The sequence below is a fragment of the Nerophis ophidion genome, linkage group LG10 (assembly GCF_033978795.1).
Source record: "Nerophis ophidion isolate RoL-2023_Sa linkage group LG10, RoL_Noph_v1.0, whole genome shotgun sequence".
Taxonomy (NCBI): domain Eukaryota; kingdom Metazoa; phylum Chordata; class Actinopteri; order Syngnathiformes; family Syngnathidae; genus Nerophis; species Nerophis ophidion.
Window position 1 is genome coordinate 820,883 of NC_084620.1, and position 14,802 is coordinate 835,684.

At 42.8% G+C, this 14,802-nt stretch overlaps 1 protein-coding gene across 10 annotated transcripts in view; it reads right to left on the minus strand.

Moving 5' to 3' along the window:
- Positions 1 to 280: 280 nt before the first annotated feature.
- Positions 281 to 14,802, minus strand: part of magi2a (membrane associated guanylate kinase, WW and PDZ domain containing 2a) — a 500,346-nt gene continuing 485,824 nt past the window's right edge. For 6 of the 10 annotated variants that reach the window (XM_061911997.1, XM_061911995.1, XM_061911996.1 and 3 more), the window contains 2 exons: positions 8,531 to 8,669; positions 281 to 1,522 (listed from right to left, as the gene is read on the minus strand). In XM_061911997.1, the coding sequence (XP_061767981.1) occupies positions 1,089 to 1,522; positions 8,531 to 8,669 (573 nt within the window). In that variant the 3' untranslated portion in view covers positions 281 to 1,088. Of the gene's footprint in view, positions 1,523 to 8,274; positions 8,413 to 8,530; positions 8,670 to 14,802 lie in introns of all 10 variants that reach the window. The other 4 variants (XM_061911998.1, XM_061912003.1, XM_061911999.1 and 1 more) reach the window with 3 other exon arrangements.

Here is a 14,802-nt window from a genome sequence, read left to right on the forward strand (position 1 = left end):
GGTGTTTTCGAAATAAAATGTGAACGAGGACTGTATTACACATCTGACGGGGTACGCTGCCCTCTAGTGGCCATGCAGTCGGAGCGCACACGTGGACCCACTGATGGCGAACATTACGCCCTCACGCGGCCGAACGTTGTCACTACAAGAACAAATGAAGGCAAACAAGCGCCCTCTTGCGGCTGAGTATTGTCAGTACAACAACAAACACCAGCCGCGTGATTCTGTAACCACTATATTTACATTTTAGTTAAACCCAGAAGTGAAAACTAGCAGCGTATTTCGTGTCAATGTTTTATTTGTCAGATTATCATACAAGTAAACAATATTTCTGAAAAAAACAAACAAGTTAATATATCTATAGTGCTGCATTTCATCATAAAAATACTTGGTGACCACCGTGAGAAGTCCCTTAGGTCGTTTTTTTTAAATTTTCTATTTTATACACTACACAGTGATTCTGAGCCGTGTGTAATCAACACACACATACACACACACACGCGCGCACACTCACGAACACACACATACATACACGCGCATGTGCACGCCAACGTGCACGTTTTGGTTTTTGGCGGCCAACAGACGAAGACGAGAGAGAAGTCCTGTCCCGGGTTGTGCTTTCAGGTCCGACACGTCGCCATAGCAACCGCGATGACAGCGTATAAAAACGTTGAAGATGCTTCCGTGGAGAACCAAGTTAGGCTTTTTTTTTTTTTTTTTTTTAGAAATAATAACGGAGCTGTGGTGAAATAACAAGTGTATTCCACAGTTGAGTATCTTCAAAGCAGCCTTTGAACATGGAGTCCCTCTAAGGCACTCTCTGCCACGTCCTCCATCCTCCTATGTACATTTCTTCTGATTGTGGGCCCACGCGGTCTCCTTAAGGCAACGTCCAGTAGTCCTACAACACAATCCACGCTGTCGTCACATACATGACGCCCAACCACAGGTGCTGATTGGTTCGGAGTTCGGCTGTGGTTTGGTCTCCAAACGAGGAAGATGACTCCAGTTTTTTAAGGTGGTGGGTGTCAAATAATTTAGCGAAGAGTCTGATAAATAAAACGTGGATTTGATGCGGGGAAAGTGGGTTATCTGCTGAGCGTGGACGCTCCTGCTCGCAGAGTGCTGGGCAGCTTGTCCGATCCCGGGATCTTCCAGGGTCCAGGAGAGACGGTGGACTTCCTTGCCGCTCCACCGCCGCTCTTACCGGACCAGGTCTCTGCCGAGTCCTTCGCTTTAGGTCTGGGCTCCGTCTCTTCCTTGCTGCTCCCATTGGCATGCAGATGTTTGAAAGACGTGGCGTGTTTAGGCCCCTCCCCCTCAGGAGGGGGCAGCGCCCTGTGCCCCACGGGGGCGGACCTGCCTCCTTCCTCCATGAATCTCCTGACGGGATCATCTCTCTGGCGCAGCTCGGCCGGGTGGGATGATGAAGGCGATGTCGTGGAAAGGCCGCCAGGAGGCGGGGCTACTTCCGACAGGCTTGGGGAGGCTGCAGGGTGAGCATCCCATGAGGTGTTATTGTCTGAAAGACACGCGGGCGGAGTTAGTGAGCATGTAGGCGACGCACGGCTGCTCAACGCATGCCACTGCACAACCACACATGCCTTCAAAATAAAAGCACCGGCGTCAACATCGTCGCCTGGCAACCTCATCCGTCCATGCTGAAGTGCGGCTTCCTCTAATTACCATAGCAACCTACAGCACACACACCACTGGACGGTGGACATGTTCCATATCACACTGGAGGACAAGGACATATGTGCAAAAGTATTGGGACACACCGCCATCACACCGATGGAAAAAATCTGGTGGGTGTCTCATTACTTTTGTCATCATGTGTATTTCTTTGTACGTATATACAATATACGTATTTGTTTATATGTATGTATACATTTCTATTAGTGGTGTCCCAACTTGCGATACGATACCAATGCCGTGCGGCCTTCAGTATTGGCTGATATTGATCTGTTACGATATCAACAGGAATCAAGCATACTTTTATTTTATAGTGTGGAATGTTAGCAAAAGGTTTGATCAAGTGAACTAAAGTATGTATTATCAAATGTCCGGAATTTGAATTCAGGTTGTCTTTAAGTTGAAGTGGAGTGGTAATTGTCCTTTTTTATTTTGGCAACACAATAATTAATTCAATAAGTTGAATGATGCGGACACGTTTGTTACTGGAAACTTCATAAAACGCTTCTGCCTTGGTGACTTTGTATGTGTAGATAATTATTTGATTATTTTATTGCAATGTTATCTAGCTCAGTGTTTTTCAACCACTGTGCCGCGGCACACTAGTGTGCCGTGGGAGATTATCTAATTTCACCTATTTGGGTTAAAAATTTTTTTTGCAAACCAGAAATTATAGTCTGCAAATGATGTGTTGTTGAGTGTCGGTGCAGAGTAACCGTGTAATACTATTCCATATCAGTAGGTGGCAGCCGGTAGCTAATTGCTTTGTAGATGTCGGAAACAGTGGGAGGCAGCGTGAAGGTAAATAGGCGTCTAATGCTTAAACTAAAAATAAACAAAAGGTAAGTGCTCTTAAGAAAAGGCAATGAAAGTTAGGGAAGGCCTTGCAGAACAAAAGTACAACTGAACTGGCTACAAAGTAAACAAAAACAGAATGCTGGACGACAGCAAAGACTTACTGTGGAGCAAAAACGGCGTCCACAATGTCGTACAAATCCGAACATGACATGACAATCAACAATGTCCCCACTAAGAAGGATAAAAACAACCAAAATATTCTTGATTGCTAAAACAAAGCAGATGCGAGAAATATCACTCAAAGGAAGACATGAAACTGCTGCAGGAAAACACACACACAAAAAAAAGAGAAAAAGTCACCAAAATAGGAGCGCAAGACAAGAAGTAAAACACTACACATAGGAAAATTGCAAAAAAACCTCACAATAAGTCAGGACGTGATGTGGCAGGTGGTGACAGTACACCTACTTTGAGACAAGAGTTATAGTGATGCATGCTTTGTTAGGGTTTAAAGTCATATCCAACAATTGCGACAACAACTTTTTACTGTCAACTGAGTTTCATTTTTTAATGATTTCTGCTGGTGCCGTGCCTACAGGTTTTTTTTCAACGCAAAAAATGTGCCTCGGCTCAAAAAAGGTTGAAAAACACTGATGTAGCTTGTGTGCTTAGGTGCTGTGTAGCTGCTAGCTTCTAGTAGCCTATAGCATACAATGTTTACGTTTGGTAAATGACTTGACTAAAATAGAAGAAAAGACCAACCTTGTGTGGAAGACATTTAGATGCCAACTGGCTGTCCAGCTTTTCACAAGTAAACATTCTGCAGGACTGCCTGTATCGGACATTTCGCATGCAATCAGACCGATATTTGATATCAACCCCGGTTTGGGACACCCCTAATTTCTATGTATGTATACCAGTACATACAAACCCTGTTTCCATATGAGTTGGGAAATTGTGTTAGATGTAAATATAAACAGAATACAATGATTTGCAAATCATTTTCAACCCATATTCAGTTGAATGCACTACAAAGACAACATATTTGATGTTCAAACTCATACACTTTATATATTTTTTGCAAATAATAATTAACTTAGAATTTCATGGCTGCAACATGTGACAAAGTAGTTGGGAAAGGGCATGTTCACCACTGTGTTACATCACCTTTTCTTTTAACAACACTCAATAAACGTTTGGGAACTGAGGAAACTAATTGTTGAAGCTTTGAAAGTGGAATTCTTTCCCATTCTTGTTTTATGTAGAGCTTAAGTTGTTCAACAGTCCGGGGTCTTGTTGTCGTATTTTAAGCTTCATAATGCGCCACACATTTTCAATGGGGGACAGGTCTAGACTGCAGGCGGGCCAGGAAAGTACCCGCACTCTTTTACTACGAAGCCACGCTGTTGTAACACGTGGCTTGGCATTGTCTTGCTGAAATAAGCAGGGGCGTCCATGATAACGTTGCTTGGATGACAACACATGTTGCTCCAAAACCTGTATGGACCTTTCAGCATTAATGGTGCCTTCACAGATGTGTAAGTTACCCATGCCTTGGGCACTAATACACCCCCATACCATCACACATGCTGGCTTTTGAACTTCGCGCCTATAACAATCCGGATGGTTGTTTCCTCTTTGTTCTGGAGGACACCACGTCCTCTGTTTCCAAATATAATTTGAAATGTGGACTCATCAGACCACAGAACACTTTTCCACTTTGCATCCGTCCATCTTAGTTGAGCTCGGGCCCAGCGAAGCCGGCAACATTCCTTGGTGTTGTTGACAAATGGGATTGGCTTTCAATATTATAGTTTTAACTTGCACTTACAGATGTAGCGAGCAACTGTAGTTACTGACAGTGGTTTTATGAAGTGTTCCTGAGCCCATGTGGTGATATCCTTTACACACCGATGTCGGTTTTTGATGCAGTACCGCCTGAGGGATCAAAAGTCTGTAATATCATCGCTTACGTGCAGTGATTTCTCCAGATTCTCTGAACCTTTTGGTGATTTTACGGACCGTAGATGGTAAAATCCCTAAATTCCTTGCAATAGCTCGTTGAGAAATGTTGTTCTAAAACTGTTCGACAATTTGCTTACAAAGTGGTGACCCTCACCCCATCCTTGTTTGTGAATTACTTAGCATTTCATGGAAGCTGCTTTTATACCCAATCATGGCACCCACCTGTTCCCAATTAGCCTGCACACCTGTGGGATGTTTAAAATAAGTGTTTGATGAGCATTTCTCAACTTTATCAGTATTATTTGTCACGTATTGCTGGCATCAAATTCTTTAGTTAATGATTATTTGCCCCCAAAAAAATGTTTATCAGTTTGAACATCAAATATGTTGTCTTTGTAGCATATTCAACTGAATATGGGTTGAAAATGATTTCCAAATCATTGTATTCTGTTTATATTTACTTCTAACACAATTTCCCAACTCATGGAACGGGGTTTGTATTTATGCACGTAGATACTTAGTGATATTATTGAGAGGTACAAAAAGCAAACACAATCGGCATGCAAAAGTATTGGGACACACGGCCATCACGTTGGCAGGAAGTGACGCTGGAAGCAGAGCCAGATTTTCTCAGAATTCAGAGCTTGTTTGTGTTCTGTGGATATTTTGCAGGTCTGCAAAAGGGATGGTTGATATGGGTAAAATCTATATTGTGATATATGTTGCAACCTCTTGCGATAACGATTAACAGTCTACTGTGATTATGTTATTTGGCATAAAAATGATAATATAATCGCTTCAAAACGAGTTACAAAGGATTATAGTTTAGCTGTTAAAATTGTGGAAATGTTATTTCCTCTTGTATCTTCTCCAAACTATGATTAATCTACTTGCTAATTTACTGTTAAAATATGGTTACTTTATTTTGTAACATGTTTTGATCTACAGTTTTATTTAAAAAAACACTTATTCTTCTGATGTTTGGATACTTTACATTAGTTTTGTGCGATACAACAAATTTGGGTATCGACGCGCTACTAAGTAGTTAAAGGGGCAGTATCGGCCGCACCAGTGCTGATACTAACACTTTTAATCAGACACAAGTACGGGAGCACTTTAATTACGTACAATATTTTGACCAAAATAAAGTCAAAAAACAAATTTGCTATTGGCTTTTATTGAAATCCTTTTTTTTTGCCCGTAAATCCTTCCTGTCTCCTTGGAATTATTTCCTGAGTTTGTAAACAATAACAAAAAATTATTTTGTGACAATGAAACATATCGATCGAATGACCATATACTTCATATCGTTACTGTCAATATTTGCATTGATCTCTCCACCCCAGTGCACATCTAATATTCCTAGCTTAGCATTTAGCATGGTGTCTTGGACACTTTTGCAGTCTCTATTATGTAGCATGTGTAGCTATTCATCTTTCTCCAGTCCTCCAATGATAATGGTACCTGTAAGAAGCATACTTTGATTTGCGGCCTTGGAGGCGAGGATTAGTGACTTAAAGGGGTCTTTGCACTGTGGAGGCACGTTAGTGGGAACTTCACATCAGTTTTGTTGCAGTAAAATTTACAGTAGACAGTTAGAATGTGTCATAGACATGCATTATGACAATAATATTTAAATCTCTATCGTTGGCAAAACTTATATCATTTATACCAGGAAATGTTGCAAAATCAAATTTTGTTAAAGGGGAACATTATCACAATTTCTGAAGGGTTAAAACCAATAAAAATCATTTCCCATTGGCTTATTTTGTTTTTCGAAGTTTTTTTCAAAATTTTACCCATCATGGAATATCCCGAAAAAAGGCTTTAAAGTGCCTGATTTTCGCTATCTGTAAATCCAGCCGTCCATTTTCCTGTGACGTCACATAGTGATGCCAATACAAACAAACATGGCGGATAGAACAGCAAGATATAGCGACATTAGCTCGGATTCAGACTCGGATTTCAGCGGCGCAAGCGATTCAACAGATTACGCATGTATTGAAACGGATGGTTGGAGTGTGGAGGCAGATAGCGAAAACGAAATTGAAGAAAAAACTGAAGCTATTGAGCGAATAGCTATTGACGCTATTCGGCGATCGCCTTCTAACAAACGATTGCATCTTTTGACCATTGGAGCAACTTAAATCCATCGATTGGTAAGTGTTTGTTTGGCATTAAATGTGGGTGGAGGGCAAGGCTGGATGCAAATATTGCTACAATTGTACATACAGCTAGCCTAAATGGCATGTTAGCATCGATTAGCTGGCAGTCATGCCGTGACCAAATATGTCTGATTAGCACATAAGTCAACAAAACTCACCTTTGTGATTTCGTTGATTTTATCGTTGGAAATGCATCTGCTTTGAGTGTCACAGGATATCCACACATCTAGGTCGTAGCATAGCTGTCATCGGTAAAATGTGCAGAACAAACGAGGGACTTTCGCATCTTTTGACACTGGTGTACTTGAATCCGTCGATTGGTATGTGTTTGTTTGGCATTAAATGTGGGTGGAGGGCAAGGCTGGATGCAAATATAGCTACAATTGTACATACAGCTAGCCTAAATGGCATGTTAGCATCGATTAGCTGGCAGTCATGCCGTGACCAAATATGTCTGATTAGCACATAAGTCAATAACATCAACAAAACTCACCTTTGTGATTTCGTTGATTTTATCGTTGGAAATGCATCTGCTTTGAGTGTCACAGGATATCCACACATCTAGGTCGTAGCATAGCTGTCATCGGTAAAATGTGCAGAACAAACGAGGGACTTTCGCATCTTTTGATTACTGGTGTACTTGAATCCGTCGATTGGTATGTGTTTGTTTGGCATTAAATGTGGGTGGAGGGAAAGGCTGGATGCAAATATAGCTACAAATGAGGCATAACGATGGAATATGTACATACAGCTAGCCTAAATAGCATGTGAGCATCGATTAGCATGCCATGCTAATCGATGCACATTCCACGTAAGTCAACTAGAATACGTCCCTGATCGTGTTGTTACACCCTCCAACAACACACCGACGAGGCATGATGTCTCCAAGGTACGGAAAACAGTAGAAAAAACTGAAAATAACAGAGCTGATTTGACTTGGTGTTTGTAATGTGTTTGAGAAAATGGTGGATTGCTTCCCGTTGTGACGTCACGGGTGAAAGGTCATCGCTCCAACAGCGAACAATTGAAAGGCTAGTTTAAATCGCCAAATTCACCCTTTTAGAGTTCAAAAATCGATTAAAAAACATATGGTCTTTTTCTGCAACATCAAGGTATATATTGACGCTTACATAGGTCTGGTGATAATGTTCCCCTTTAAATTTTTGGCTTGCTTCATTGGCACTTTTAAGGTTCAGGGGGAACGATAAACCTCCCAATTTGCCATAAAGCGACAATATATCGTCCAAAAAGTCTTGGTAAGACAAAGTATGGAGATTGTAAGATCCCTCAATTGGTGACTTGATGATAAAATGGTAAAGGTGTGTCTCAATACTTTTGTCCATGGTGTAGTATTGACAACAACTCCTCCGCATGCATACGCACAACAAATATGATGCAGCATTAGCACGCCAACGCAACAAAGCCACATTAACAATCAGCGCAGGCGATTTGCATAACGTTCCGGTATGCAAATGAGCGCAGGACGACACCGGCGTCACGCTGAGAGCCGCTTCTAATATTCTGCTTGCCTGGAGAGCGTCACGCCATTAGAAATAGGTCTCACAGCACACAAATCAAGCACAACACAGTGAGCGTCAGTCAGGGGGCGGGGTTACGCGGAGAAGAGAAGAACGTCGGCGTGGTCACAAACCGTGTCCTTAGCGTGGCCCATTAGGACGAAATAGGGGGCGCCATGCGTGTCACTTTTCATGCACATGGAGTGACTGGACGAAACCATTCCTAAAGAAGGGGAAGTAACAACCTAGAGCAATCAATTAGTGACACCTCACTGCAACGGACAGCAGATAGAACCCGTGTTAGTGGACCTCAGGGGGATTAGAGACACGTCGTCCATGTTGTCAAGGTGATGTTAGATGAAGACTTAAAGGACGCCAGCAGGGACTCACCGTACTCTGGCACCTGGCCCGTGCCCCTCTTCAGGAGGAGACGCACCCGCCGGCCCCCGGACTTGATCAGCTCGATGGCGCGGCCGTGCGTCATGTCTCTGGTGGTCTCGCCGTTGATCTCAATGATCTGGTCTCCGACCTGGACGCCACAGGGAGACAGAAAGGGGGAATTGGGAAATGAGAGAGACAACGTTTATTTTGTGGGTAATTATGGGGCTCATTGTGAGGGAAGCAGTCAGTAAGGGAACAATGATGATTCATTCTTTTAACGACTTCCTGTCTGGGTTTATTAATGCAGCTGAAAAAAAGAGGTCGAGTCAATATGATTTCACATAAACATTGCGCTCTGTGTTAGATAAGATTTTACGATTTCCATTCAATTTATGTTGTGAAATTTTAATTGTGGATATTAAATGCGTCTTAAAGGGGAACTGCACTTTTTTTGGGGAATGTTGCTTATCTTTCACAACTACTATGAGAGACATGACCACGGATGTATATTTCTTAAGGCATTCTTAAAGGCCTACTAAATTGAGATTTTCTTATTTAAACGGGGATAGCAGGTCCATTCTATGTGTCATACTTGATCATTTCGCGATATTGCCATATTTTTGCTGAAAGGATTTAGTAGAGAACATCGACGATAAAGTTCGCAACTTTTGCTCGCTAATAAAAAAGCCTTGCCTGTACCGGAAGTAGCAGACGATGTGCGCGTGACGTCACGAGTTGTGGAGCTCCTCACATCCTCACATTGTTTACAATCATAGCCAGCAGCAGCTAGAGCTATTCGGACTGAGAAAGCGACAATTTCCCCGTTAATTTGAGCGAGGATGAAAGATTCGTGGATGAGGAAATTTAGAGTGAGGCCTAGAAAAAAAATTTAAAAAGTTAAAAAAATAAAAAAGGTGATTGCAGTGGGAGTGATTCACATGTTATTAGACACATTTACTAGGATAATTCTGGAAAATCCCATATCTGCCTATTGTGTTGCTAGTGTTTTAGTGAGATTAAATAGTACCTGAAAGTTGGAGGGGTGTGGCCACAGGTGTGTTGATGCCAGAGTCTCTGAGGGAAGTCACGCAGCTGCAGCAGGACGGAAGCTCCGCTGATGTCTCCGGTAAGAGGCGACTTATTACCACCATTTTTTCACCGAAAACTGCCGGATGACATGTAATCGGGATCCATGTTCGCTTGACCGCTCTGATCCATAGTAAAGCTTCATCTTCGGGAATTTTAAACAAGGAAACACCAGCTGTGTTTGAGTGGCTAAAAGCTAAAAGCTTCCCAACTCCATCTTTCTACTTTGACTTCTCCGTTATTATTTGAACAAATTGCAAAAGATTCAGCAACACGGATGTCCAGAATACTGTGTAATTATGGGATTAAGTCAGACTACTTATAGCTTGGATCGGGCTGGAAAATAATGTCCGCTACAACCGGTGACGTGAAAAACACGCGTCATCATTCCGCGACGTTTTCAACACGTAACTTCGCGGGAAATTAAAAATTGCAATTTAGTAAACTAAAAAGACCGTATTGGCATGTGTTGCAATGTTAATATTTCATCATTGATATATAAACTATCAGACTGCGTGGTCGCTAGTAGTGGCTTTCAGTAGGCCTTTAATCGTAAATAAAAGTCCGCTTACAATGGAGCTAATGGGAGCTCCTCTTTTTCTGCCCATATTTCCCTCTGAAAAAACATCCAAAAAGTGCCAACAATTCTCCATTTACATTTCGTCACCTTAATATTAGCCAAATATTAGTGATATTATTATTACAAGCGCTAACGCAGAAGAACTATCTTTAACGTCACATTGTCGCAAAGAGCAAAAAGCTTGTTGCTACTATATTGACATCATTGACTGGTGAGCATACTTGCCAACCTTGAGACCTCCGATTTCGGGAGGTGGGGGTGGGGGGCGTGGTCGGGGGTGGGACGGGGGCGTGGTCGGGGGTGGGACTGAGGCGTGGTTGGGGTGGGGGGTGTGGTAAAGAGGGGAGTATATTTCACCAACTCGAGTATTTCATATATATATATATATATACATATGTATGTATGAAATACTTGACTTTCAGTGAATTCTAGCTATATATTTATTTATTTATATATATATAAATAAAAGAAATAGTTGAATTGCAGATGGCACCTATCAAAGACACAGTAATAAAAACACAGTTGTTCTACTAACTGTACTGTGCTTGCTGGTTACTAAAATAAAACCAACAACAACACTTACCTTTCACTATTTGAGTTACCTTTGTTCTGCCATTTGCGTACTGGCGAGAGTCACTTAATTGCCGTCAGGTGCACAACACCACGTAAATCGTTGGCCAATCAAAAAGCAACCCCATAACGCTATAGCCAACATTCACCAGGAGATGGCGACAGACAACATAGGATCACTATTACAGACGGCGTTGCCATGGCTGTAACTTCCTCGTTCTTCTGCTTCGTCTCCTTGTGTGTGCAGTTTTTTATTAAAAATCCGTAGATGTTGTAACGTGATTGGGCAGGCAAGCTGTTTATATAACAGGAAAGCGGGCGTGAAAACAGGCTGTCCCCACTCAGGTCCGCATGGAGCTGGAGGGGGCGTGGCCTCCAGCTCCGCTAAATTTCGGGAGAAAATTTCTTCCGGGAGGTTTTCGGGAGAGGCGCTGAATTTCGGGAGCCTCCCGGAAAATCCGGTAGGGTTGGCAAGTATGCTGGTGAGGTGCTTTCTCGCCTCGAAGCTCGGGGAAGTTTACTGTAAATTATAAATCATGTCCCTCACCTGGATAGTAAAATGATGAGGACAGAATCAGACAAATGTGCCAACTTTGGAAATGGTGAGAAAAACATGAAACCACCCATTTTCTTCGCAAGGATTATGAGTCAGTCTTCCTGTAAACAGGAAAAGATGAACATCCTAACAGTCGGCATCCCAGTGAAAGCAGACATCGTACAGTAGGCGCTATTTTGGTGTGTTTCTTGGCTCTCATGAAGTTTGCAGTGACTAATAATTAGTGATGTTGTTGAAGAAAAAAGCCAATGTTGTGATGCGTTTTTGAAATGAATGCACCAATGTATGCTTAATATGATAAAAATATGTAAATGATATCTGATTATAAATGTGCCCTTAAGTACATTACATAAATACTGACATCATGTATATAAAACCTTAATGGAGGTGTTAGGAAGTTTTTTTAAGCACTTCATAGGAAGAATAAACCAGCTACCATAGGCTCCACTGTTAGCAGACTTTTGATTGCATTTTTTTATTGGTTAGAATGTATTAAAAAACACAATATTTGTGTGTTCTTGTCTTATATAAGGATTGTGAATGATAGATAAATTCTCAAAAAGTGTAGTTCCCCTTTAAAAGGACTACAAATGGAAATTAGCATGGTGCTAAATCTGGTGCAGACATCCTTTTAATATAAATGCACGTTTTAAAGTGAATTATATTATATTATAGTCGCACCTCGGATTCAGGAGGAGCAGTGTGGTTTTCGTCCTGGTCGTGGAACTGTGGACCAGCTCTATACTCTCGGCAGGGTTCTTGAGGGTGCATGGGAGTTTGCCCAACCAGTCTACATGTGCTTTGTGGACTTGGAGAAGGCATTCGACCGTGTCCCTCGGGAAGTCCTGTGGGGAGTGCTCAGAGAGTATGGGGTACCGGACTGTCTTATTGTGGCGGTCCGTTCCCTGTATGATCAGTGTCAGAGCTTGGTCCGCATTGCCGGCAGTAAGTCGAACACGTTTCCAGTGAGGGTTGGACTCCGCCAAGGCTGTCCTTTGTCACCGATTCTGTTCATAACTTTTATGGACAGAATTTCTAGGCGCAGTCAAGGCATTGAGGGGTTCCGGTTTGGTGACCGCGGGATTAGGTCTCTGCTTTTTTTAGGTCCTGTTGGCTTCATCTGGCCGGGATCTTCAGCTCTCGCTGGATCGGTTCGCAGTCGAGTGTGAAGCGACCGGAATGAGAATCAGCACCTCCAAGTCCGAGTCCATGGTTCTCGCCCGGAAAAGGGTGGAGTGCCATCTCCGGGTTGGGGAGGAGACCCTGCCCCAAGTGGAGGAGTTCAAGTACCTAGGAGTCTTGTCCACGAGTGAGGGAAGAGTGGATCGTGAGATCGACAGGCGGATTGGTGCGGCGTCTTCAGTAATGCGGACGTTGTATCGATCCGTTGTGGTGAAGAAGGAGCTGAGCCGGAAGGCAAAGCTCTCAATTTACCGGTCGATCTACGTTCCCATCCTCACCTATGGTCATGAGCTTTGGGTCATGACCGAAAGGATAAGATCACGGGTACAAGCGGCCGAAATGAGTTTCCAGGGCTCTCCCTTAGAGATAGGGTGAGAAGCTCTGCCATCCGGGAGGAACTCAAAGTAAAGCCGCTGCTCCTCCACATCGAGAGGAGCCAGATGAGGTGGTTCAGGCATCTGGTCAGGATGCCACCCGAACGCCTCCCTAGGGAGGTGTTTAGGGCACGTCCAACCGGTAGGAGGCCACGGGGAAGACCCAGGACACGTTGGGAAGACTATGTCTCCCGGCTGGCCTGGGAACGCCTCGGGATCCCCCGGGAAGAGCTAGACGAAGTGGCTGGGGAGAGGGAAGTCTGGGCTTCCCTGCTTGGGCTGCTGCCCCCGCGACCCGACCTCGGATAAGCGGAAGAAGATGGATGGATGGATATTTATATAGTGCTTTTTCTCTAGTCACTTGAAGCTTTACATAGCTTTATGTAGATCTTTAAGGTATATTCAAACCAGTGTGGGTGACATGGGGAGCAGTGTCACAGCCATTGTGTCTTGCCCAGGGACACAATGGCTATAAATACAAGAGTGAAGCGGGAATCAAACCTGGAACTCTCAAATTAACACTGTTTGTTTTTACCCTTTTTCCGTTTCCATATAAGTTGGGAAATTGTGTTAGATGTAAATATAAACGGAATACAATGATTTGCAAATCCTCTTCAACCCATATTTAGTTGAATGCACTACAAAGACAAGATATTTGATGTTCAAACTCATAAACTTTATTTTTTTCTTGCAAATAATAATTAACTTAGAATTTCATAGCTGCAACATGTGCCAAAGTAGTTGGGAAAGGGCATGTTCACCACTGTGTTACATCACCTTTTCTTTTAACAACACTCAATAAACGTTTGGGAACTGAGGAAACTAATTGTTGAAGCTTTGAAAGTGGAATTCTTTCCCATTCTTGTTTTATGTAGAGCTTCAGTCGTTCTGCTGTCGTATTTTACGCTTCATAATGCGCCACACATTTTCGATGGGAGACATGTCTGGATTGCAGGCGGGCCAGGAAAGTACCTGCACTCTTTTTTTATGAAGCCACGTTGTTGTAATACGTGCTGAATGTGGTTTGGCATTGTCTTGCTGAAATAAGCAGGGGCGTCCATGAAAAAGACGGCGCTTAGATGGCAGCATATGTTGTTCCAAAACCTGGATGTGCCTTTCAGCATTAACGGTGCCTTCACAGATGTGTAAGTTACCCATGCCTTGGCCACTAATGTACCCCCATACCATCACAGATGCTGGCTTTTGAACTTTGCGTCGATAACAGTCTGGATGGTTTGCTTCCCCTTGGTCCGGATGACACGATGTTGAATATTTCCAAAAACTATTTGAAATGTGGACTCGTCAGACCACAGAACACTTTTCCACTTTGCATCAGTCCATCTTAGATGATCTCGGGCCAATAGAAGCCGGCGGCGTTTCTGGATGTTGTTGATAAATGGCTTTCGCTTTGCATAGTAGAGCTTTAACTTGCACTTACAGATGTAGCGACGAACTGTATTTAGTGACAGTGGTTTTCTGAACTGTTCCTGAGCCCATGTGGTGATATCCTTTAATGATCGATGTTGGTTTTTGATACAGTGCCGTCTGAGGGATCGAAGGTCACGCTCATTCAATGTTGGTTTCCAGCCATGCCGCTTATGTGGAGTAATTTCTCCAGATTCTCTGAACCTTTTGATGATATTATGGACCGTAGATGTTGAAATCCCTAAATTTCTTGCAATTGCACTTTGAGAACCGTTGTTCTTAAATTGTTTGACTATTTGCTCACGCAGTTGTGGACAAAGGGGTGTACCTCGGGAAAATCCTTTCTTGTGAAAGACAGAGCATTTTTTGGGAAGCTCTTTTTATACCCAATCATGGCACCCACCTGTTCCCAATTAGTCTGCACACCTGTGGGATGTCCCAAATAAGTGTTTGATGACCATTTCTTAACTTTATCAGTATTTATTGCCACCTTTTCCAACTTCTTTGT